Source organism: Crocuta crocuta, unplaced genomic scaffold (assembly GCF_008692635.1).
Source record: "Crocuta crocuta isolate KB4526 unplaced genomic scaffold, BGI_CrCroc_1.0 scaffold323, whole genome shotgun sequence".
NCBI lineage: Eukaryota > Metazoa > Chordata > Mammalia > Carnivora > Hyaenidae > Crocuta > Crocuta crocuta.
In genome coordinates, this window is record NW_027536465.1 from 3,493,006 (window position 1) to 3,514,339 (window position 21,334).

At 56.9% G+C, this 21,334-nt stretch overlaps 4 protein-coding genes across 5 annotated transcripts in view; 2 read left to right on the top strand and 2 right to left on the bottom strand.

Moving 5' to 3' along the window:
- The window catches only part of MYRF (myelin regulatory factor), a 33,103-nt gene extending 27,690 nt beyond the window's left edge, over positions 1-5,413 (top strand). The window contains exons 23-27 of the mRNA XM_077748752.1: positions 235-340; positions 556-630; positions 960-1,065; positions 2,521-2,595; positions 2,821-5,413. Of these exons, the coding sequence (XP_077604878.1) occupies positions 235-340; positions 556-630; positions 960-1,065; positions 2,521-2,595; positions 2,821-2,901 (443 nt within the window). The 3' untranslated portion in view covers positions 2,902-5,413. The remainder of the gene's footprint in view (positions 1-234; positions 341-555; positions 631-959; positions 1,066-2,520; positions 2,596-2,820) is intronic.
- Positions 5,414-6,000: 587 nt separating this feature from the next.
- On the bottom strand, positions 6,001-9,067 carry TMEM258 (transmembrane protein 258). The gene is made up of 4 exons (XM_077748799.1): positions 8,963-9,067; positions 7,377-7,486; positions 6,684-6,820; positions 6,001-6,101 (listed from the first exon to the last, which is right to left on the bottom strand). Exons 1-3 carry the CDS (start codon positions 8,963-8,965, stop codon positions 6,694-6,696), a joined length of 240 nt encoding a protein of 79 aa, XP_077604925.1. The 5' UTR covers positions 8,966-9,067; the 3' UTR covers positions 6,001-6,101; positions 6,684-6,693.
- Positions 8,472-14,304, top strand: FEN1 (flap structure-specific endonuclease 1). 2 transcript variants are annotated; one of them, XM_077748798.1, is made up of 2 exons: positions 8,472-8,698; positions 12,388-14,304. In XM_077748798.1, the coding sequence occupies exon 2, from the start codon at positions 12,409-12,411 to the stop codon at positions 13,549-13,551; it is 1,143 nt and encodes a 380-aa protein (XP_077604924.1). In that variant the 5' UTR covers positions 8,472-8,698; positions 12,388-12,408; the 3' UTR covers positions 13,552-14,304. The 2 variants fall into 2 exon arrangements, with proteins under 2 accessions (XP_077604924.1, XP_077604923.1); XM_077748797.1 differs by lacking the exon at positions 8,472-8,698 and adding an exon at positions 9,286-9,436.
- Positions 14,305-16,663: 2,359 nt separating this feature from the next.
- FADS1 (fatty acid desaturase 1) overlaps positions 16,664-21,334 on the bottom strand; it is a 14,158-nt gene continuing 9,487 nt past the window's right edge. Inside the window, exons 8-14 of the mRNA XM_077748830.1 lie at positions 21,250-21,288; positions 21,050-21,126; positions 20,101-20,198; positions 19,802-19,898; positions 19,464-19,543; positions 19,229-19,354; positions 16,664-18,910 (exon numbers count right to left, since the gene is read on the bottom strand). Coding sequence (XP_077604956.1) covers positions 18,859-18,910; positions 19,229-19,354; positions 19,464-19,543; positions 19,802-19,898; positions 20,101-20,198; positions 21,050-21,126; positions 21,250-21,288 — 569 coding nt within the window. The 3' untranslated portion in view covers positions 16,664-18,858. The remainder of the gene's footprint in view (positions 18,911-19,228; positions 19,355-19,463; positions 19,544-19,801; positions 19,899-20,100; positions 20,199-21,049; positions 21,127-21,249; positions 21,289-21,334) is intronic.

Sequence of the window (21,334 nt, forward strand, 5' to 3'; positions counted from 1 at the left end):
CGGGTTGGGCGGGGGGGGGGGGGGGGGGGGAAGCCCTGACCTCAGGCTGCCCAGAAGTGGCTATTCATAGTGCTGCCAGGGAGGAGGGTGGTGTGACCCTGGCCATTGTGGGGGTCTGGAAAGAATGACCTGAAACTTATTTATACTAAGGTGTGTGTGGCTGAACGGCAAGTTTGGCAAGGAAAGGCTTGGCTGTTTCTCTCACCCTGGGCACCCTCCTCCCTACCCCAACAGCCTCTCTCCCCCTCGCAGACCCAGTGCCCTCCCTGACCGCCATCCAGGTGCTGGAGAATTCAATGCCCATCACTTCCCGGTACTGCGCTCCCGAGGACGCCTGCAGGTGCGCCTGGCTCCCTCCCTCCCCTCCCTTCCCCTCAAGGACAGACTCCCTCAGGTGAGGTGAGCCTAGGCAGCACAGGTGTCCAGCACAGGTGTCCCCCCCAAGGTGGCGCAGTCCCCTTCCGTGAGCTCCAGAACAGATGGGGTGGGGGCGGGGGCAGGCAGGGGGCTTCAGCAGGGTAGCCCTGGACTTAAGGAGTCACGTTGCCCTCTCAGGCCTGGAAACTTCACTTACCACATCCCCATCAGCAGCGGCACCCCACTGCACCTCAGCCTGACCCTGCAGATGAAGTGAGTGCTGGCATGGGGGACAGGAGGGACGCGGCCGTCCTCTGAGGAGGGAGGCTAACTCTATTGCTCACTCTGTGCTTGACTGGCCGTGTGACCCTGGCCGTCTCTGGGCTTCAGCTTCTCATGTGTAAATGGCACCGTAGTGCACAGGGGTGTGAGGACCGTGTGGGGCGGTTTGCGGCCGTCTGGGGCCTTGACTTGTGGGCATCGTTTTCGGGCTGTGTAAGGATTCGTGGCTTGTGTCAGCGGGGCAGGGGGTGGAGGGGAGGGCTGGCTGGGAGGGGACCCACCATGAGCCCCACCTCCCTGCTAACTGGGCCTTCCCCCAGCTCTTCGTCTCCAGTGTCTGTGGTGCTGTGCAGCCTGATGTCAAAGGAGGAGCCGTGTGAGGAGGGGGGCTTTCCACAGAGCCTGCACACCTACCAGGACACCCAGGTAGGGGTGGCTGGGCAGCCGTGGGCCGGCCGGGCCCCCAGAGCTCCCTCTCCCCTGGCACCACTGCGCCCCCAACAGGTGAAGAGGAGCCGGGGGTCAGAGTGAAGGCCTCTCCACAAAGGACACTTTAGGGCCTGGGGCTCCGGGCCCTGCGACGGGGCACGCATGCCCTCCCTGCTCACTGCTGGGCGCCTCGCGGCCATGTCCTTGCTCTGTCCCATCCCCGGCCCTGCTCTGCCAGAGCCCCTGGGGAGACAGCAAGTCCCACCAGGACTAATCTGGGATTGAACGCCACGGCGGGGGTGGGGAGGGTATTCTGGGAGTCCTTGGCAGGGAGAGCCAGCCTGGTCCGTGCTCAGGGTCGAACGGCCACCTGACAAGTCATGTTTGAGATGAGACCTGAAGGATGATCTGGGGGTCAGCTGGAGAAAGAAGAGAGGACGGTGTCCCCCAGGGGTAGGACAGCCCTGCAGAGGTTTGGAGGCCAGGGAGTGCCTGGCCTTCTGGCAGTGCCGGCCATGTGGCAAGGGCCAGGAGTCGGGATGCGGGAAGGAGCCGGGTCCTCAAGCTCAGGCTGCGCAGCGGCAGGGTCCCGGGCGCCATTTTGGAAGCTCCCTCAGGCTACACCGTGGAGGCCCGCCTCCTGCTCGGAGAACCAAATAGTTGAGACCCTTTCCCTGTTCGGCTCCTCCCTGGCCACATGGCCCCCGTGTGACCCCAAGCTGTGACTGTCAGCACAGGTCAAGGGGATTTCTTCTCACCAGTTTGCGTTTATTCAACAAGTATGTGTTGGGGGCCCCTCCGTTCCAGGCCCTGTGCTGGGCTCAGCAGTGCCGAGGCAGGTGGGGTGGCCCCAGGCCCCAGCACCCTCTAGCTGGGGAGAAAAGAGGTGCAGAAAATAACTTGAGTGGAGGAGTGGGTGAGAGCCCCAAAAGAGGCGCAGGCAGAGGAGAGACGCCCGGAAGTAGAGGAGGAGAGCCCTGCCAGCTTCTCTGGCTCAGGCCATGATCCAGGGACCTGGGGGCCAAGCCAAAGCCTCAGGACAGGCAAACGGTCTGAAGCCAGGCCTCCCGCTCCCCTGCAAGGGAGAGCAGGCCAGACCTGCGTGGCAGTCCCAGCTCTGCCACCCGCCACCCTGGATTTTAGGCCATACCTCAGCTGCTTCATCCATAAGCAGCATCACCTTACTGGGCTGTCAGGAGGACGGGGCTAATGACATACTTTGTGCCTGGAGTGTGACGGGTGAGGGGAGGCAGGGACCCAGGGCCGGCGGCTGTGGGCTTCTGGGTACCTGGCACAGAGTCTGCGTAAAGGGCGGCTGCCATCGCTCCCCGAAGCGGAACATGCTCCCTCCCTTCTCTCTTCTCAGCTCTGATTTTACCCTTCACAAGACTTGCCCTGGAGCCCAGGGCTGCAGTGGGGCTGTTTCTACCCTCCTCTCTTCCCTCTCTCCAGGGCACGTCTCACCAGTGGCCAGTAACCATCCTGTCTTTCCGAGAATTCACCTACCACTTCCGCGTGGCACTGCTGGTGAGCACAGGCACCCCACCTCCCCCCCACCCAGAGGTCCAGGCGCCTGTTCAGCGTGGGGCTTGGGGAAGGGATGCGGGGGTCCACGGAGCGCATGGCAGGGCTTGGGGCGCAGGGTCAGGCGATGTCGGCGCGGGGGAGTGCTTCCTACCCTGCACCCCCAGAGCCACTTGACCTGTCCCCCGCCCTCCCCCCGCCCCCCACTCCGGTCCTCTCCTCCCGCAGGGTCAGGCCAACTGCAGCACAGAGGCCCCGGTCCGGCCGGCCACAGACTACTACTTCCACTTCTACCGCCTGTGTGACTGAGCTGCCCCCCCACAAGGCAGCACCTCACCAGGGCCCGGGTCCCCGGGCGCCCCTTCCACACTGGACGCGGTGGTGTTACACTGGAGCCTGCCGCCCACCAGCTCTCTGCCGTTCACTGGCACCCCGTAGGAGAGACTGAACCGGGCTTGGCCCTCCCCACGACTGGTGAAACTGGAAGTCCTCACACTGGAGTTGCTGTTCCTGCTGGTTGCCCCTCACACGCTGCGTGGGGGGGAGCCAGAGAGACGTCCTGGGGCCAGGACAGGACCCATCCCTATCTGTGCAGTTATGGTGGCTGGAGGGCTGGCCTCAGGTGCCCTGGACGCACGGGTAAGCCTGTGACTGTCCAGAGCCTACCTCCCACCCTCCCCTTTTGAGATTGGGCGCATCCCCCCCTCCTTTTGGAGAGGGCCCCTGCTGCCTTTGGTATCAGCCGGGGACTTGGATGGAGCCCTAAAAGACTCGGCTGGATCCACGGGTCAGTGGAGGGGACACAGCCATCCCCCTCACAGCTGCTCCCTGCGGGGTGGCGAGGTGGTGGACTTCTTGGGGTTTGACTGTTACGCCGGACTTGGGACTTTTAAGCTTTAAGTGGCCCCGGAGGTCTCTTCTCCCTGGGGGCACTGGCTCCTGAGAGCTCCCAGGGCAGCTGAAGGCAGCCCTGGATGGGTTCGAGAGACTGACCATGTGCCTTATGTCCACTCCGTGCCTGGCTGAACCAGTGAGGGAGGGGGGTGGTGGGCTATGTAAGCCCTGGACCCTGGAGGATCCTAGAAGGGAAGGTCCCCCCAGACGGTGTTGGGGCTCCATGGCCTGGGTTCCTGGAAGCTTCCAGAGCTTCGCAGCCCTACCGGGGCCTCATCATTCTCTCCGGGCAGAGGGACAGGAGTCCCTGCAAGGCAGCAGGCTGGCCTTGGCCTTGGCTGGTGCGTGGGTGCAAAGAGGTTTTGCCGTTATTAATGAAATAATTGTTAAAATGCACTTAAGCCAGAGCAGGAGTGGAGGAGGGAGATGGGAAGCCTGGAGATGTGCAGAGCCCGGGCGGGGGGGGGGCGGGAGTGACACTTGCAGACAGGACCCTGGCTCTGGTCCATCCCAGGGAGGCGTGAGACACCCAGCCCACTCCCAACCACCAAGGCTCTGGCCTCTCCCTTCGCCCTTGTCTCCTGGTCACCTTGTCTTCCCAGATCAAGGGCTCCCATGGTGGGTTCGGACAGCTGAGCTGGAGGGACCCGGGCTGGGCAGCAGGCCCCGTCTCCACTCGCTTGCTCCTCCCAGAGGCGGAGCGGTGGGCTTGTGTTAGGAAGAAGTCTGGTCTCCAGTGTCAAGGCTAAGTTAACCTTTCTTAGGGGTGCCTGGAGCATTGAGGCCACATCTGGGCTCATGGAAGGATGTGGAAATCACTAGGCCACGTCCACATGGGGTCGGGAAGGGGACCCAGCATTGGGGTCCCTGCCCTGTGGCATTCTGCCACCCCTTGGGGAACCAGGCCTTACCCCTCTCCGAACTCTCATTCTCGACTTTGAACGGGAGCCCTTCCTGTGGGGAGCTGGACCTTGGAGACTGGGAACTGCGGGCCCGGTTCTGGCATGGGTCTCAAAGCACTTATCCTCAGGGGAACTGGGCGCTGGCAGGGCCACCCCCCCCCCCAGCTCCCTCCCCACTGTGGCTCCACTCCTTCATTCTGACATAGGAGTTCCCCACACCATGCAGGGGCCAGGCCTTCCTTAGGACGACTCTGTTCTCCCTCCCCCAGACTGGGGGAGCCCCTCCTGAAATGCCTTACAACTGCTGAGCCCCACCCTTTGTAATAGAATCCTGGGGCTTCCTCAGCGAGGGTGCCTGGCCTTGGACTGTGGCCCCTCAGTCCTGAACTGGAACATGACCCTCCACTGCCCCCTGGAGCCCTTCTGGACACAGCATAGCCCCAATCTGGTTAGCAGCTGGCTGTTTCCATGCCTGAGGAGGGGTCCTCAGTGCAAGGATTGGGGCCGCGCTGGGGCTCCGAGCTGCTCGAGGCGGGGGTCAACCTCGGACCAAAGTTGCCTTAAGCCCAATAAGGTAGATGGGCTTCGGGGAAGGGGAGTGGGGCACCTGCTGGAGGCTGACAGCTGCCCGGCTGGCACTGGTAAGTGGGTATCTCGGCTCCATTCCCCACGTGGGGTCCAGCAGGCATCTCCCCCCTTCCCCTCTCCCCTTCGGCATTTATTTCCCTAGCCCCTGGGCTAATCTCCCCTGAGCTTCAAGCTGTACATAGGGCCTCTCGATGCATGAGTCCCTCTGCCCACACTATACCCGCGCCCATAAAAGCCTGCATGTGCATAGAGCGCCCCTCCCTCCCAGTTAACTCCCGGTTCCTGTCCCTGAGTGCTGACTCCTATTTATCGTGTACCAGCTCTGACTCTGGAGTGGGTAGAGGGAAGCAGCCATGGGCCTGCTTGCTTCCTGTCCCCGTTCTTTTCTTCCAAGGTAAATATACGTATATAAATAAATGTATAAATATGGCTTTGTATCTGACCTTGCCTCCCCATCTCTTCTTGAGACTGTTCTGGTAAGAGATGGGAGTCGCCTGTGGGGGCGAAGACCAACTGGGATCTCCGGGGTTCCTGAGCCATGGGCACGCTTTGCACCCCATTATCTTCAGCCTCGCGCCAGGCTTGGGAGCAGGCCTCTGGCAGCCCCCTTCCCCGGCCACACCCAACAGACCCACGGCTGCCCTTCCTGGGTAAAGCGGACCCCCTAGGGAAAGCCCCCCTATGGGGACAAACTGAGCCTTGTGAAGGTCCCCAACCCACAGAAAGGAGAGTACTTTCAGAGGGTGGGACTGGTCCAGGGCAGACTGGACTGGTGGGGGTTCCCAGAGAAGTCTGGTAAAAACAACCGAAGAGGCTAGAACTGGTCCTTCCCTATCCACAGAGTCTTCCATTCCAAGGACAGACCCCTTCCCTACACCAGCCTCACCCCTCCCAGGTAGAAAGCAGGGCTGCCCAGCAGCAGGGACCATCTGAAAAGGCAGAGGATAAATGGAAAGGGGTGGGACCGGGGAAGTCACGCAGTGCCAGCGCCGACCCACCGCGGCAAAATGGGCACCAGACAGAGGACAGTCACACATCTGCCTTTATTGTAAGCAGGTGGGACACTTCCGGTGACGGTAAAAAAATTACAAAAGCAGGAATTCAGCGAAGCAGCCTGGCTGGAACCTGAAAAGAGGAGAGGGGTATCAACCGACGACCCTCCTTCCCGCCTCCTTTCCTCACTGAACCCCTGTGCCCCTGGGGCAAGGGCTGACGGGCATGCTACTCTGGAACTGAGCCACCAAGGCGGATTCTCAGGGACCTGGTTGGTGGATTATCTGCAGCGAGGGTTTCTGGGTTTGTGTAATCACTTAGTCAAGATTTCCTTTAATGAGAGAAGACATTCAAACTTATGGCAGTGGCACTCCCTGCAGCAAAGTGCGAGCCCCAGGCTCTGACCCCCTTCAGTGGCATGGGGTGTGTACGAACATGAATGGTATTACGTGGGAAGCCCGCGCCTGCAGCCCCACGGAGTACAGCCCAAAGCCAGATCAAGGCCATGGGCAGTGTGCAGGACTCAGAGTGACAACGGAGGTCACAGATCCCTGCCAGGGACAGGGAAGGAGGCACGGGTGTCTGGTGTCTGTCTGGTGTCCCTATCCACTCTGCCGAGTCTGTCTCCATTAACCAAAGGGTCACACAGGCTGGAGGACCCCCCAGTGTGGACGTGGGAGGCTTCTCCAGGGCCCGCCCCGTCCCAGCTCTTACCCTTGGGAGTTCATACGTAGATGCCGACCCAGAGCAGCAGGAAGAGGACTCCAAAGCCCATGAAGAGTGAGGCCACCAAGGAGATGAGGAGCTCTTTGTAGATATCGCGGGTGTACTTGGTGGAGGTAACTTCATAGCTGGCGGGGTGATCAAGGAGAAGTAAAGGGATGGGACTGCGAAGGACAGGGGGCCTGGCCAGGGCAGCTCTGGCGAAAAGGGATGGGGTAAGGGCTTCCTAGGAGGCTTGCCTGGCTCAGTGCAGCCAGGAAGAGGGGCCCTGGAGGCAACCTGGACTTTGTTGCTTCATACCAGCCCTCAACCACTCATGAAGAAAGTCGGGCCCAGAGGGGCTGGGTCACTTGCCCTGGGTCACGCAGCCAGTGAACTGAGCAACTGGCCCTGGCCCTCAGATCTCCTGCCATCTAAGCACACCCCTCCTCTGCCACTTTTACAACTTCAGATCCCCTATCCCCAACCTCCCGTCCAGCCAGGCCTTCTGTTTGCGGTCCTCAAACTGAGCTCACCTGAACTTAGGAAATAAGGCCACAGCCTGACCCTGAACAGCGACAGCTTTCCTTCCCCCTCTCCCTGCATCAGAACCAAACTGGCAGGGTGCGTGTGCCCAGCATGGGTTCTCCCTTGGCTTCCCACACCACTAAGTCTGGCCCACTGGATGCTCAGTTAAAAGGATACACGAAGAACCAGGCGGTAAAGAACATGCCAATGGCCAACAGCACCACAGTCAGATGGGGGAAGACAGCCGGGTTCACTGGGCTGGTGTATCTGCTCATGGCCTCGAGCTCCTAGGGGGGGGGGGGGGGGGGGGAGGCGGTCAGAGCTATTGGAGAATCCCAGGACTTCCCCGTGAGGGGGGGAGTGTGAGGTCATCCATCGATGGGGCGCATCCTGCAATGACTGTTCAAGGTCAGTTTTGGCCTGGGAAACACGGAAATCCTTCAGAACCAACATCAAGTGACTCCATTTGGAAATGACAACGATTATGTCTTAAACTGATGTGACACTGGGTCTTTTTAAGATGAGACAAGAAGGGCAGCTGAGAGTCAGAAGCTGACACAGAAGGTGATTGGTTAGCTATAGATCGGTGGTCCCTAACATTTTCTGAGGCCAGTGAGGACTATGAAAAAAAAAAAGGTGATAAAAGGTATGGACTCTGATTTGAAAAAAAAAAAAAAAAAACATGCAACAAAAAGTCTGCCTATAATTTTAGGAGCTTTATGGACCATGTCCTGGAAGTCAGAGCCCGGACCAGTACTCAGATCTCAACTTCTACCTCTGTATTCTTCCCACTACACTATAAAGGAGTCTCGGCATCCACTGGCTAAAGACATCGGTTAATAAACTGGCTCTCCCGAATGAGTCTCTGTAAAGGAGTCATAACACCCCTCGCAGGGCTGATGGAGGGTTTTAGAAGGGTGACGAATGTCAAAGCATCTAGCTCACTTCCTGGCACAAAGCGGTTGGCTCCACAGGTGTTTGTTTCCTTCCCGTGGTTACAGGGAAGATTATGAGCTAATGCTAGGGAAGGAGGGGCTGTAAACGTAAAGTTCTGTACAAATGTTAATTCCCATTGTCACTCACCAGCCAACGCTCCTAAAATCCCGAACATAACAACTCTAGAGCAATAAATCGACCCCATTGTTCTAAGAGACACTGGAATTCAATTCAGTAAACATTTATGCCGCCCCCCCCCCCCCAAATNATCGCAGGCCCTGTGTTTGGCGCTGGGAATACAAAGATGAATAGACATCACCCCAGAGCTAACTGCACGTCAGATGGTGGTCACTAGGAGGCGTGGCAGATAACAAAGAAGTCCGTGACATGTGGCAAGATGTCTGTACGTGGGTTGTGGGAGCTCCCAGGAAAGAGAGCGGCCAAGTGCCTGAGAGAGGGAAGTGCTTCACCAAGAAGGGAACATCTGTCGTGGACCGTGTAGGATGAGTACGAGATCCGCAGGAGGGAGAACCTTCCAAACAGAAATAACGGCTTGATCACAGGTAACAGATAAAAGCTCGAGGTGTTAAAAATGCACCGCAAGAGGGTCACCCTTAAAAATCGCGGTATCAAAACCTCAGCCTAACTTAAGAGTCCGTGACAAGGGGCTTCCTTCCCTTCCCGCCCCTCAGCCCAAGCCGGATATAGGAGCCCCGCGCTGTCTGGATCTCGGGCGTCTGAGACCTTCGCGAGAGAAACGGGGGTAGGACAGGCCCCGCGGGGGTCATCATTACAGCCCTGTTCGGAACACCCCTGAACCCTCTCACCATTTTGCCAGCCAGGTACAGGGCAATCCACCGCTCCGCCACAGGAATAACACGTAGGCAGGAGCAGGCGCCTTATTCAGGCGGAAGAGGAAGTGCGCCCGCGCGCATGGCATCGTGGGATTTGTAGTCCTGTGGTTTCCGAGGTAGCGGGAGCCGGGGCCTGTGGGGCCCTGACGTGGAGTTGGGGCAAGCAGTGGAGAAGGGTAGGGCAGAACCGCTGGGAGGGTTCGTTGCCCCCCGCGGGGGGGGACTGTTTTCAGAAGGGAAGCTGGCCGAGGGCGTCCGGGCCTGCACTACGCTTCCCGGGAGGCTGTGCGCGGCGGCGGGTCACGTGATGGGAGCGCGGGCTTTGGAAGGCGGCGGAGCGGGAGTGCATCCGCAGCGGTGCTGAGCAGCTTACGGGGCCGGGCACGGTCCTGGGCGACACCGGACTAAGCGCTAGCTGTCGAGGAGGCCTTGGGCCGTAAAGGCCAGGTAAGACCCCACGGGGAGCACCTCCGAGGGCGGCGGAGTCCATCCGGCGCTGGGTGCTGGGGGCACCGTCCGCCGCGCGCGGGGCACAGGCCGGAGCGCGGGCCTGCCGCCTTCCCGCTGTGCGACTTGGGCCGGTCGCCGAAGCAACGAGCCACTTACTTCGTTCGTGGAAGGCGGGAAATAGCCTCCTCTTTCTGAGCCCGTTGTGTATTTTGACCGAGATCCTGGCTGAGAAACGTTTTGTAAACTTCACCGGCTGCCACCCCTTTCCCGCCTCCCTGGGTCGGGGGCCGTGGGAGGCTAAGCCAGCAGGCACTGTCCCCTCCGTGCGCATTCTGGCAGAGCTGCCGGCCTGAGGCCGGACCCCGAGGATTGAATGGCTTGTGTGGGAGGAAGGATTCCGAGCGCCCAGTTATGCCTGGAGCTGGAGGGCGCCGCTGAGCGGCAGTGAGAAAGGGCAAGCCTTATCCCAAGCTTTGTGTGGGCCCCCAGACTGCGAGGGCAGGGCGGGAAGCAGAGCCTGGAAGATCTTGACGCCAGGTGGAGGTGTTTGGACTTGAGCAGAAGGGGGTATGTGACAGCGTCTTTTATGGTTTAGAAAGAACCCTTTGAAACGTGGGAACAACTAAAAGGCCTAGTATATTTCTTGGGAGTGTCGGACATGTACCACCTGTGAGCAGGCAGTGGCTTTAAATGGCACCCCGAAATCCTTTTGAATAGTTATACATTTAACATTAAACTATAACTACTATGACACGGACATTATTGCTTAAGGTGAGCTCACTTTTTCACCTCGGTTCTTAAAACTGGTGGTGTCCATTTAAAGAAAATATTAAGTGAATACAAGTACAGGGTTGGGCTTTTTTTATTTTTTAAATTTTTTTAGCGGTTATTTATTTTGAGAGAGAGAGGGACACTGCACGAGTTGGGGAGGGGCAGAGACAGAGGAGAGAGAGAATCCCAGGCAGGCTTTTCATACTGTCAGCACAGAGCCCAGTGTGGGGCTCGAAGTCACAAAACTGTAAGATCATGACGTGAGCCAGGATCCAAGAGTTGGACACTTAACCAACTGAGCCACCCAGGCGTTTCCCTGAGTAGAGGTTTTAGAAGTGGCAAAAAATTGTGAGCAGCGGGGGTGGGGGGTGGGGGGCGACCTGACCCAAGTTCAGGAAACACTGCCCTAGGAACTATTTGTCAAGGGGCCTAGAACCACAGAAGTGTGTTACTGGACAGAGCGACTGCAGCTTGCCAGGCTCCTAGATCAGGACCTGGGGTCAGGTGGGAGCCATGGAGTTCTCGTTCCAGACTCAGTGGTGGAGAGAAAATACAAAGGGAAAGACTTAAACCTCTGTGCAGCATCATGGTGGAAATAGAAACCAGTAGCAGGGCTGAGGGGAGACCGAAGGGACCCTCGGAGCAGCATGTGAGAAAGCCACATACCTCCCTTCAGATATGTTGTTTCAGGGCTGCTCTATCAGTCAGGGTCCACCAGAGAAACAGTAGGATCCAGGGTCCAGACATATATAAAGAGATTTACTGTAAGGAATTGGCTCAGGTCGTTGGAGAGGTTGGCCAGTTTGAAAATTAGAGGGCTGGCCCGGAGGCTAGAAACTCTTGCAGGGGCTGAAGCCGCAGCCTTCAGGCAGAATTTCTTTGGGAAATCTTCATTTTTGCTCCCAAAGCCTTTCAGTTGATCGAATGAATGAGGCCTACCCATATCCTGCAGGGTAATCACTGTTTGTTTTTCCTTTTTTTCTTCTTTATTTTTTAACATTTATTTATTTTTGAGAGACAGAATGTAAGTGGGGGAGGGGCAGAGAAAAAGGGAGACACAGAATCCAATGCAGGCTCCAGGCTCTGAGCTGTCAGCACAGAGCCCAACGCAGGGTTTGAAGTCGTGAACTAGGAGATCATGACCTGAGCCAAAGGCGGACACTTAACCGACTGAGCCTCCCAGGTGCCCCGGGTAATCTCTGTTTAAAGTCACCCGAATATTGGGCCATTTGGGTGGCTCAGTCAGTTAAGCAGCTGACTTCGGCTCAGGTCATGATTTCGTGGTTTGTGGCTTCAAGCCCCGCGTCGGGCTCTGTGCTGACAGCTCGGAGCCTGGATCCTGCGTCGGATTCTGTGTTTCCCTCTCCCTCTGCCACTCCCTCCCCAACTCATGCTCTGTCTCTTTCTGTCTCAAAAATAAACATCAAAAAAATAAAGTCACCTGAATATAGATGTTACAAAATGCCTTCACAGCAGCACCTGGATTAATGTTTGAGTAAATAATTGGGTGCTGCAGCCTAGCCACTGTTGACACATGAAACTAACCATCACAGCTGCTAAGAGGAGGGGAGCCAGAGGGACAAGCTGGGGATGGTCAGTGACTGGCATAAAGGTACAGAGGAGGATGGACACTCGTGTTTATTTTACCACCATACACGTTCAGCCGTGTACCATGCTTGCCTTTGTCCCCATCTCACTCGTCATCTTCGGTTGGCCAGTCTTCACCTGTCCTTCAGGTCCTGTCTTTATGGCTCATGGACGTCTCGGCCTGGGCCGGGCACTCTCCTCTGGACTTGGAGGGGCCTTGACGTCAGTTGTAGCCCCTACTGCCTGCTAGCCCTTTGCTGCCTTATCCACGAAACCTTAAGTCCCCGACATCGGCAGTGTCTTAATCTTCCCAACACCCAGTTTTCCTCCTGATACTCAGGAAGCCTTAGTATTAATGGAGTGGCCTCCCTTGCTCGCCTGTAACGTCCCTCAGAATGCTGACTTTGTCCTCTGCCATCTTTTCATCTTCTCTGGGCCCTAAGTGGTGTCCTTTTTTGTTGTGCTCAGTTTGCTCATTCAGAGGCATGGGAGTTGGTGAGCTGGCACCGGGTCTAACCCCTGCTCCTTCGCCTCCCTGGAATTCCTCCTTTTCTCACTTTACCCCTTTCTTTTTTCTTTTTTTTTCCCAGCCGTCTCTCCTCTCTCTTGCTATGGGGATTCAGGGCCTGGCCAAGCTGATTGCTGACGTGGCCCCCGGTGCCATCCGGGAAAATGACATCAAGAGCTATTTCGGCCGCAAGGTGGCCATCGATGCCTCCATGAGCATTTATCAGTTCCTGATCGCCGTCCGCCAGGGCGGGGACGTGCTGCAGAACGAGGAGGGGGACACCACCAGCCACCTGATGGGCATGTTCTACCGCACCATCCGCATGATGGAGAACGGCATCAAGCCTGTGTACGTCTTTGACGGCAAGCCGCCGCAGCTCAAGTCGGGGGAGCTGGCCAAGCGCAGCGAGCGGCGGGCCGAGGCCGAGAAGCAGCTGCGGCAGGCTCAGGCTGCCGGCGCCGGGGACGAGGTGGAGAAGTTGACCAAGCGCCTAGTGAAGGTCACCAAGCAGCACAACGACGAGTGCAAGCAGCTGCTCAGCCTCATGGGCGTCCCGTACCTGGATGCGCCCAGTGAGGCTGAGGCCAGCTGCGCCGCCCTCGCGAAGGCTGGCAAAGTCTACGCCGCCGCCACAGAGGACATGGACTGCCTGACCTTCGGCAGCCCCGTGCTCATGCGGCACCTGACGGCCAGCGAGGCCAAGAAGCTGCCCATCCAGGAGTTCCACCTGAGCCGGATCCTGCAGGAGCTGGGCCTCACCCACGAGCAGTTCGTGGACCTGTGCATCTTGCTGGGCAGTGACTACTGCGAGAGCATCCGGGGCATCGGGCCCAAGCGGGCCGTGGACCTCATCCAGAAGCACAAGAGCATCGAGGAGATCGTGCGGCGCCTTGACCCCAGCAAGTACGCCGTGCCGGAAAACTGGCTCCACAAGGAGGCCCAGCAGCTCTTCCTGGAGCCCGAGGTGCTTGACCCAGCGGCCGTGGAGCTGAAGTGGAGCGAGCCGAAGGAGGAAGAGCTTGTCAAGTTCATGTGTGGCGAGAAGCAGTTCTCTGAGGAGCGAATCCGCAGCGGGATCCGGCGGCTGAGCAAGAGCCGCCAGGGCAACACGCAGGGCCGCCTGGACGACTTCTTCAAGGTGACTGGCTCGCTCTCGTCAGCCAAGCGCAAGGGGCCGGAGCCCAAGGGATCCGCCAAGAAGAAGGCGAAGCCCGGGGCAGCCGGGAAGTTCAAACGGGGAAAATAAAGTCGTTTCCCCTCACACCTCCCGGGCCCCAGAGTGTCGGCCTCTCTGTGTCCTTGAGCGCCCACCCCGGGGAAAGCTCTGTGGGGGTGGGGGCAGGGGGGGGGGCTCGCTGCTTCCCCTTCCCGATAGCGCTTTCCCTTCTCTACTTGATCTTGCGGCTGGAAGGCCACAGAGGTACTTTGTTTTCTTCTCTTTTAGCTCAGGAAAGTGTGTCAGGCTCCTAACACCTCTCAGGCAACTTAATGGACACTGAGCCTCTTGTTAAATGAAAGGGATAGTAACAGGTTTCGAAGAGGGAGCGGGGGGATAAGCGGTAGAGACAGAAGTCTGTAGAAAAGTGATTTCCTGACTGGCCCCACTGGTGGCTGATGGGAAGGGGGTGGTGGCACCAGACTGTGTTTCTCTCTGGCCCAGCCTTGACCGGCCCTGTAGGACACGCATCCGGAAGCCCCAGTTTTCTAAGATGGGGAGATTTCCTGAGAGGTAGGACGGGTGGGGAGCTGGGGTCCCCAGAGTTGGCCACAAGGGTCCGGGCACTGGCTGCGTGTCCTGGGGTGGGCGGAAACTGAAACCTGCTATGTAACTTGAGTCTTCACAGTGGTCCTTTAGAGGCATAAGATGGCCAAATGCTAATGGCTTCTCTGAGGCAGTCACCCGAGTTGAGACTTGGGGATGAGATGCTTATTTTCATGTGCTGTTTTTGTTTTAAATGTGTGAACAAAAGAGTCAATAAAATTATAAAAGTGGCCAGAATGTCACGTTCTTTTTTTTCTTCCGAGAGAGAGACAGCATGAGCAGGGGAGGGTCAGAGAGAGAGGGAGTTACAGAATCTGAAACAGTCTCCAAGCTCTGAGCCAGCTGTCAGCACAGAGCCCGACGCAGGGCTCAAACCACGAACTGTGAGACCATGACCTGAGCTGAAGTCGGACACTCAACCAACTGAGCCACCCAGGTGCCCCCAGAATGTCACGTTGTTTAAGAACATTCAAAAACATCTCGAAGGGCACCTGGGTGGCTTGTCGGCTGAGCGTTCAACTTCGGCTCAGGTCACGATCTTGCATCTTGTAGGTTCGAGCCCTGCGTCCTCTCTGCCGACAGCATAGAGCCTGGAGCCTGCTTCGGATTCTGTGTCTCCCTCTTCCTCTGCCCCTCCCCCGTTCACACACTGTCTCTCCCTCATATAAATAAACATTAAAAAAAACCCAACAACATCTTGAGTGCCCCCAGGCTTCAGGCAGTAGGTAAGGTTCTTCGCACTGCCGGGAAAACATGCAGACGATGTACTGGGTTCCAAGAGGTGTGAGAGTGGCCACTAGATGGCGCCACACTCCACAGAATGACCAAAGTGGCCTTGGCAGTAGGGAAGCCATTTGTAGGTGGACGCCTAGTTTAACTTGCTGGAAAAGAAGTTTTAATAAACCGAACGCGTTCCTAGTTCTCCACCTGCCATGTGAGATAAAAGAGCTTCTCGGAGAAAGCCTCACAACCACCTCACAGCATCCGAGCATCTACCAGTTTATAAATCGTTAAAAACTGCACTTCAGAAGTCACTTTCTTGTCCCTCTTGTGACATCAAGTTCAGGTTGCTGTTTCCAGTAGAGATGGGATGTTTCACGAGTTGTATCATCCTGATAAAATTCGGCAAGGCACTGTCCTGTTTTGAGTCTCCACTTTCTTAGCATTCCTGTCACTGCTGGTTAAAGTTAACAGGGACACTTCAGCGATCAGAAATCTAAGCCGCTTGTGTTCCAACAGGTTAAGCAGGGACTGCTGTTTTCAAGATTTCTCACGGAGCAGCATGTTTCTCAAGTGAAGTCTTACATGGGGGGTCTCAGGATATGAGCTCTGGTTGAAGCAGGAGCGGGATATACTCTCCCCAGCAGTGCTCTCATAACGGGGGGGGGGACCCCGAAAACCACTGGTATAGACAGAAAGTTCTGAGGACAGGGATCTTCATTTTAGTCACTGCCATCTCCAGCAGTTGTAATGGATTTTCTCAGATCGGACCACACCACATAAGTAATAAGAAGGCCGAGTAATTTGATTCTAAGCCCGTGGTTCTGGGGACGGGGCTCCAGAGGCGGAAAGGCGCCTAGGGAGCGACCACCTCAATTTAGTAGTTAAGGGCTGGTACCCTGTGGCAGTCAGAACATGCAGGGCGGTTTTTCCCCTTGTGTTCCCAGTTTGGCTTCTCTGGTCTTTTCTAGACGTTTAAGCACCGCACGCTGCAGGGGAAACCAGTTCTACATACTTTTACTCGCGTGTTCTAATATTCTTGCTCAGAGAGAGCTGTCACGATAGGATTGAGGTTAGAAAGGCATTGTGCCTGCAGGGAAAGATTTGGGCAGAAAGGAGACCTTCTAGGGAAGACCCATCCTGAGTCTAGAAAGTTCCAAAGGGCAGAATGCCTGCCTGGTGTGTCCGGCAGCCAAGCACTTGAACACAGGGGGCATGAGAAGGGCTTCCTTGCTGTAGCCCACCCGTGCCCTGTTTTTTCGGAGGATCCTGGTGTTTCTCTGCCCAAAGGCCTTGTGCGAAGGGGGGCCTGGGGACCCCTGGTCAGAAAGAGCCGTACAGGTAGGCAGGAACGTTAAGAGCTCAGGCCTGGGGACTCCCACTCACAGATGCATGAGCGCCTGGTGGATTGCAAGTGAACACAGCCTTCAGTTGGCCAAAATTAACTTTATTTTTCAGTTTTACTTTGAGACGGTGGTAACAAAATTGGCACAAAGGACACAGATGTGGAGCCTAATCAGAGAAACAAGGTGCACACAGAGGGCGGAACTCTAAAACACGGAGTTCAAATGTTAGTTTCTCCACAGTCCATGACTGGAGGTGACTTGTGGCCTTTAAGCCTGTTTTCTCGGGTCGCTGCTTGGACTTGAAATCACTCCTGTTACTGTTGGGAATGGTCTGAGCCTTTGGTCACTGGGGTGTCCCTCTGTGGCCGTGTGACACCACACTGCTCTGGGTTAAGGACGGAAGGCCACGGTGGTTGCAGGGCTTTGAGGGCCCGGCCTTGGCTCAGTAACGTGTCACCGGATTTGCGCTGGTTGGCAGCCAGGCGGCTTGACGGGCTGGTGACCCCGCACTGAAACCCGAGGTAGCNACGTTTCCATTTTACTTCTCATTTTTATACCCACGCAATTTTAAACCAGGTTCTGGCCAAATGGAAAAGATCCGAGGGGGCTCTTGAAACCCGTCTTCCCCATGTTGTTGTCTCTTTGAGCTTTGTTTTGACAAACCTCTGAGTGATCCCAACAGCCATTGATGGCACCTCAAACCCCATCCCAACTTGCCTTAAGATGATCTTTATTCTCTCCTAAAACCAAACGTGGACTTTCCTGGGGCTTTTTTTCCTTCTACTTCTCTCTATCCACACTGCTCAATGTGCTTAGAGTAGATGCCGTTGGACGGGCATCCAATCCCCTCATCGGCACTGGAAGGTCGCGGGTGGGAGGAGGGAAGAGGTGTGAGTGCGGATTGACAAACCCCGGCAGCTAAGGCAAGACTCCTGAGCACATTCCTCTGTTCAGTCTACAGATGGGTTAACCGGTTAAGAACCAGGAGATTAAAAAATGGTCTTTCAGAATCAGACTGGTGGGCTTTTTAAGAGATTATCCTAAATTCCCACCTGGTCTCCAGCTGGGAAGGTTGCTTCAACAGCCGAGGGTTGGTAGTTCGCAAACTTCTGTGCGTTTTTTTATCTTCCTATCTCTGGTTTAGAACTGGGCAGTGATCCTATTTAACTCACTGTTCCTACTCAGAAGGGATAGTGTAACATAAGTTAGCTTGTAGAGAACGTCTTACAGCCCTTCTGTTCTCTATGACTGCAATCTGTGTTCCTCGATTCCAAGTCTCCCAACGAGGTCAACTTGTGCTAACTCCCATATTAAACTTGGAATTAATTACCGAATAATTCCAAGTTTAATACAGGCAATACAGTTTAATGCAGGTAGGGAGGCAAAGGGAAACCACTGGGGCCCTCCATTTGTTTCTAGGGGGGAGAGGACTCAGTTGCCCCCGTGGTCACTAGCTTGTGGATCAAGAAGTGGACGCTCCGGGGCACCTGGGTGGCTCAGTCGGTTCAGCGTCCGACTTCAGCTCAGGTCATGATCTCACAGTTTGTGGGTTCGAGCCCCGCATCGGGCTCTGTGCTGACAGCTAGCTCAGCGCCTGGAGCCTGTTTCAGATTCTGTGTCTCCCTCTCTCTCTGACCCTCCCCTGTTCACACTGTCTCTATTTAAAAAAAAAAAAAGGACGCCCCATCCCAGGAGGGTCCTGTTCCTTGGGTGGCAGTTACATGAGGTGAACCCAAGGTGAAGAAGCCCAGAGACTCTTCCTGCCGTTCTGGGAAGACGTAGGACCTGGATGGCACAGGGGCTCAAAACCGGCAGTGCCACGATCCCCTACAGTCATATGTTTCGTTACCACAGTCCTGGCCTTTGCCCTGCCCGCTTCTGGAAGTGGGAAAAGTGCTTCTCCAGCTGCCTGAGGCAGACCTAGGTCCACCCTAGCCCTAGAGTTAGCTACGCCAGGCCTCAAATCTAAGCACCAATACTTCCTTCCTAAATCCTGCTCCAGAAGGTTCCACTGCTCTAGCTGCTGCCACCAGCCTGCGAACCTCTGAGGTGTGCATGTACGTGAGAGTGGAGAAGGCACGGAGAAGTGGACTGGTGAGATGGGCTCAGCCCTTTCCTGGCTGCAAATCTGTTTGTTTCTTAATGTTTATTTGTTTCTTTTGAGAGAAAGAGAGAGAGAGAATCCCAAGCAGGCTCTGTGCTGTTAGCGCAAAGCCCAGTGTGGGGCTCCATCTCATGAACCGTGAGATCATGACCTGACCCAAAATCAAGAGTCTGATGCTTAACCGACTGTGCTCCCCAGGCGCCCCCTTGACTGGAATTTTAATGCTAATTTTCTTCCTGATCTCTGGGCTCAGCACGTGCTCCCTAGTCTTCCAACACCCTCTGCCTCCCTCTTTGCTCACCAACCATCTGTATCTGCCAAACTAGAGAAAAGAAAAAAAACAATCACATCTCTGCCCCATCAGCCTCACCCCTCCTTCCAGAGGGCACGCTCGGTCCCCTATCCCTTTGGGTCTTAGATCTGTTCCTGGAAGATAAAGGGGAGGGGTTTGAGTCAGCGTCTCCGTCTCCTCAAACCCACACCCCCTCGGAATATTAGAAGTATAGTGGCATTGTCCCTTAAGCTCCCCTCCGCTCTGGTGCAGGAACACCCCTTCCGGGTGGGCTGGTGTGATCAGTGAAGATGGGCAGCATTTCCAGATGGGGGGAGGGGTGGTGGTTGTTACTGGTGAAGATAGGCATCTAGCCAGAGCTGCCCAGACTCCTTCAGTGAGCTGTGGGGGCAAGTTGGGAACAAGCAGTGAGAGAGAGAGAGGGCAGGGCTAAGCCCAAAAGCCAAACCACCGTACAGAAGGGGTGTAGTGAGCCGCTTACAGAGGTATGGAGGGCCGATCTCCATGCATGTGGCCCCTTTCTTCCCCTTTGCTGCTGTGACAAGGCTAGGGCCATGGCATGGACGGCCAAGGCCTGACTTGGCCAGCAAGACCAGCGAGGCACCCTGCCTTTGTCTTGGTGGCCTCCATTCCAGAGGACAGGGGACACCCCCCTGTTGCTCCCACCCTACAGCCACCTTCCCAGGCTCAGGTACTCACTAGACGATGTCAGCGAAGGCTGAGAACAGGGGCTTGGACTGGTACTCTATGCCATGCTTGGCACACAGGGACCGCACCAGGGGGGCCACCTTATGGTAATTGTGTCGCGGCATCATGGGGAAAAGGCTTCAGGGAGAACGGGACAGTCAGTGGCTCTAACTCCTCACTTCCCACCTCCCTGCTTGCCCCCCGCAGACCCTCCCAAGGGCCCTGCTTCTCAGGGACCCCTACGTACTGGTGCTCAATCTGGAAGTTGAGATGTCCGCTGAACCAGTCATTGAAGGCAGACTTGTGGACGTTGCATGTCGCCTGGAGCTGGGAGAGGGCAGGGGGGAGCGTGGCTCTGCGTGCCGCACTGAGGGCCAGCAGAGCAGGCCGAGAGGAGGGGCTGTGGGACTGGCCCTGGCCACTCTGTCCTCCATGTGGTGGCAAGATAGGAGCCTCAAGCTCATGAGGCAGTGCTGTCGGGGGACTTTTGGTGTCGCTGCCCCCGGCCCCTCACGTGCCTCTGTGCCCACCCACCCTTTGGATTAGTTGCGTTATCCCTAGGTCTTCCAAGCGACCGTCCCTTACCTGGGTGGAGACCCAGTCCATGTTCCGGTCGTGATCGATGTGCATGGGGATGTGGTTCATCTGTGTGACCCACACAAACCAGTTGCTCTCCAGGAACCTGGTGGAAATGGCGCTCAGACGAGCACAGTACAAGTCAGGGCCCTTCCTCTCCCCCCAGGCTACCGCTCTAGCCTGGCCATCTTCCCAGGCCAGCACCTGAAACACCCCCGGCCTCTTAAAAGCCCCAGCACGGTCCCCACACCAGACCCGTGACTCCTCCTTTTCCTTGCCACGCCACCCCCCCCTCGCCATCATACTACCTGACCATGAAGAAAAGGACCAGGAGGCCTTTCAGTCCCAACAATGGCATGTAAGTGAGGGATAAGCGGACATAGAAGCTGATCATCCAGGCCAAGTCCTGCGTTGAGAGGCAGAGGGCATTACGACTGGCACAAAGCACTTCCTCCTCCCCCTTTCGCTTCACCTGTTTGCATGGTCCAGCCGTTCTGCCGGGTGCCCGGACTGGAGCGCCTGTCCGCCGCTCGCAGCTGCCTGGCCCTGCGCCATCTAGTGCCACCCATCCCTCCTCCCGGTCCTGGCGGGCAGCCTCCAGCCCCCCTCCCGTTTCCCACACAGCGCCAAGGCCCCTCCACCTCCAGCTCCTCCTGACCCACCGAAGTTCTTTATCCCTTCATCATGCTGCCAAATGAATCTTCTGGGACTGACCAGTGCCCACTGATGTCCCCAACACGTCCACTGGCCAAGTTTGCCCCTCCCTTCCCGGCTTCTCCCCGCAGGGTCCATCGTCGCCCCACCCCACCCCCTGCCTGTCCCCCTAGGCCAGCTAGAAGGGACTTTGCGAAGCCTCTTCCGACGCCTCTCATCCAGCCAGAGGCAGGCAGAGGCCCTTCTGGACTCTCAGAACCTTCCGCTTCTACCTCTTCTCTGGTGTCAATGACATCCGTTTTGTCAGAAATCTCCTGAGAGCAGGTGCTGCCGTTTCTTACTCATCTGCCCCCCCACCCCTCACCCCCAGCCTGGCCCCGGCTTTCCGCTGAGCTCGAGGACCTCGGGCACTGGGGGTCAGGGTGTCTGCAGAGCCTGGGTCACCCCATCTAGAGCCAAGGAAGGCCTGTACTTGGTCCTATTACTTTGCTCTAAATTAGGCCCAGGACAGATCGCGGTGGGGTCTCCTCTGGGGAACCCCGTCTCCCCCTCTCAGGGCACTGAAGACCAAAAACGTGAGGCTCTGGGGCCATGGATACTCACCACCCACTTCTTCCGCTGGAAAACAAAATAGAAAATATACCACTGGAAGTAGAGAGGCAGCAAGGCTGGAGGCCCAACTGGGGAGGAAACGGAGACAGGGAGGAGGCGTGAGCAGCACGGGGGCGGGTTCAGGGCCAGGGAGGTGGCCTCTGGCGCGGGGCTGCCCCCCGCCGTCCGCTCCTGCGGCCCCTTCTGGCCACCTTGGCATTCCTTGTTTGGTCCATTGGCACCGGCCGGCACTGCAGGTGGGCACAAATGCGAGTCTGAAAAAGGCAGTACCTCCCA

What these genes read in the sequence shown, in the direction of transcription:
- TMEM258 (XM_077748799.1), bottom strand. An exon ending in TTTACCGCCTGGTTCTTCGT is followed by an intron (nt 6,821 to 7,376) that starts GTATCCTTTTAA and finishes TCACCCCGCCAG; the next exon opens with CTATGAAGTTACCTCCACCA.
- FEN1 (XM_077748798.1), top strand. Translation starts at nt 12,409, where the DNA reads ATGGGGATTCAGGGCCTGGCCAAGCTGATTGCTGACGTGGCCCCCGGT.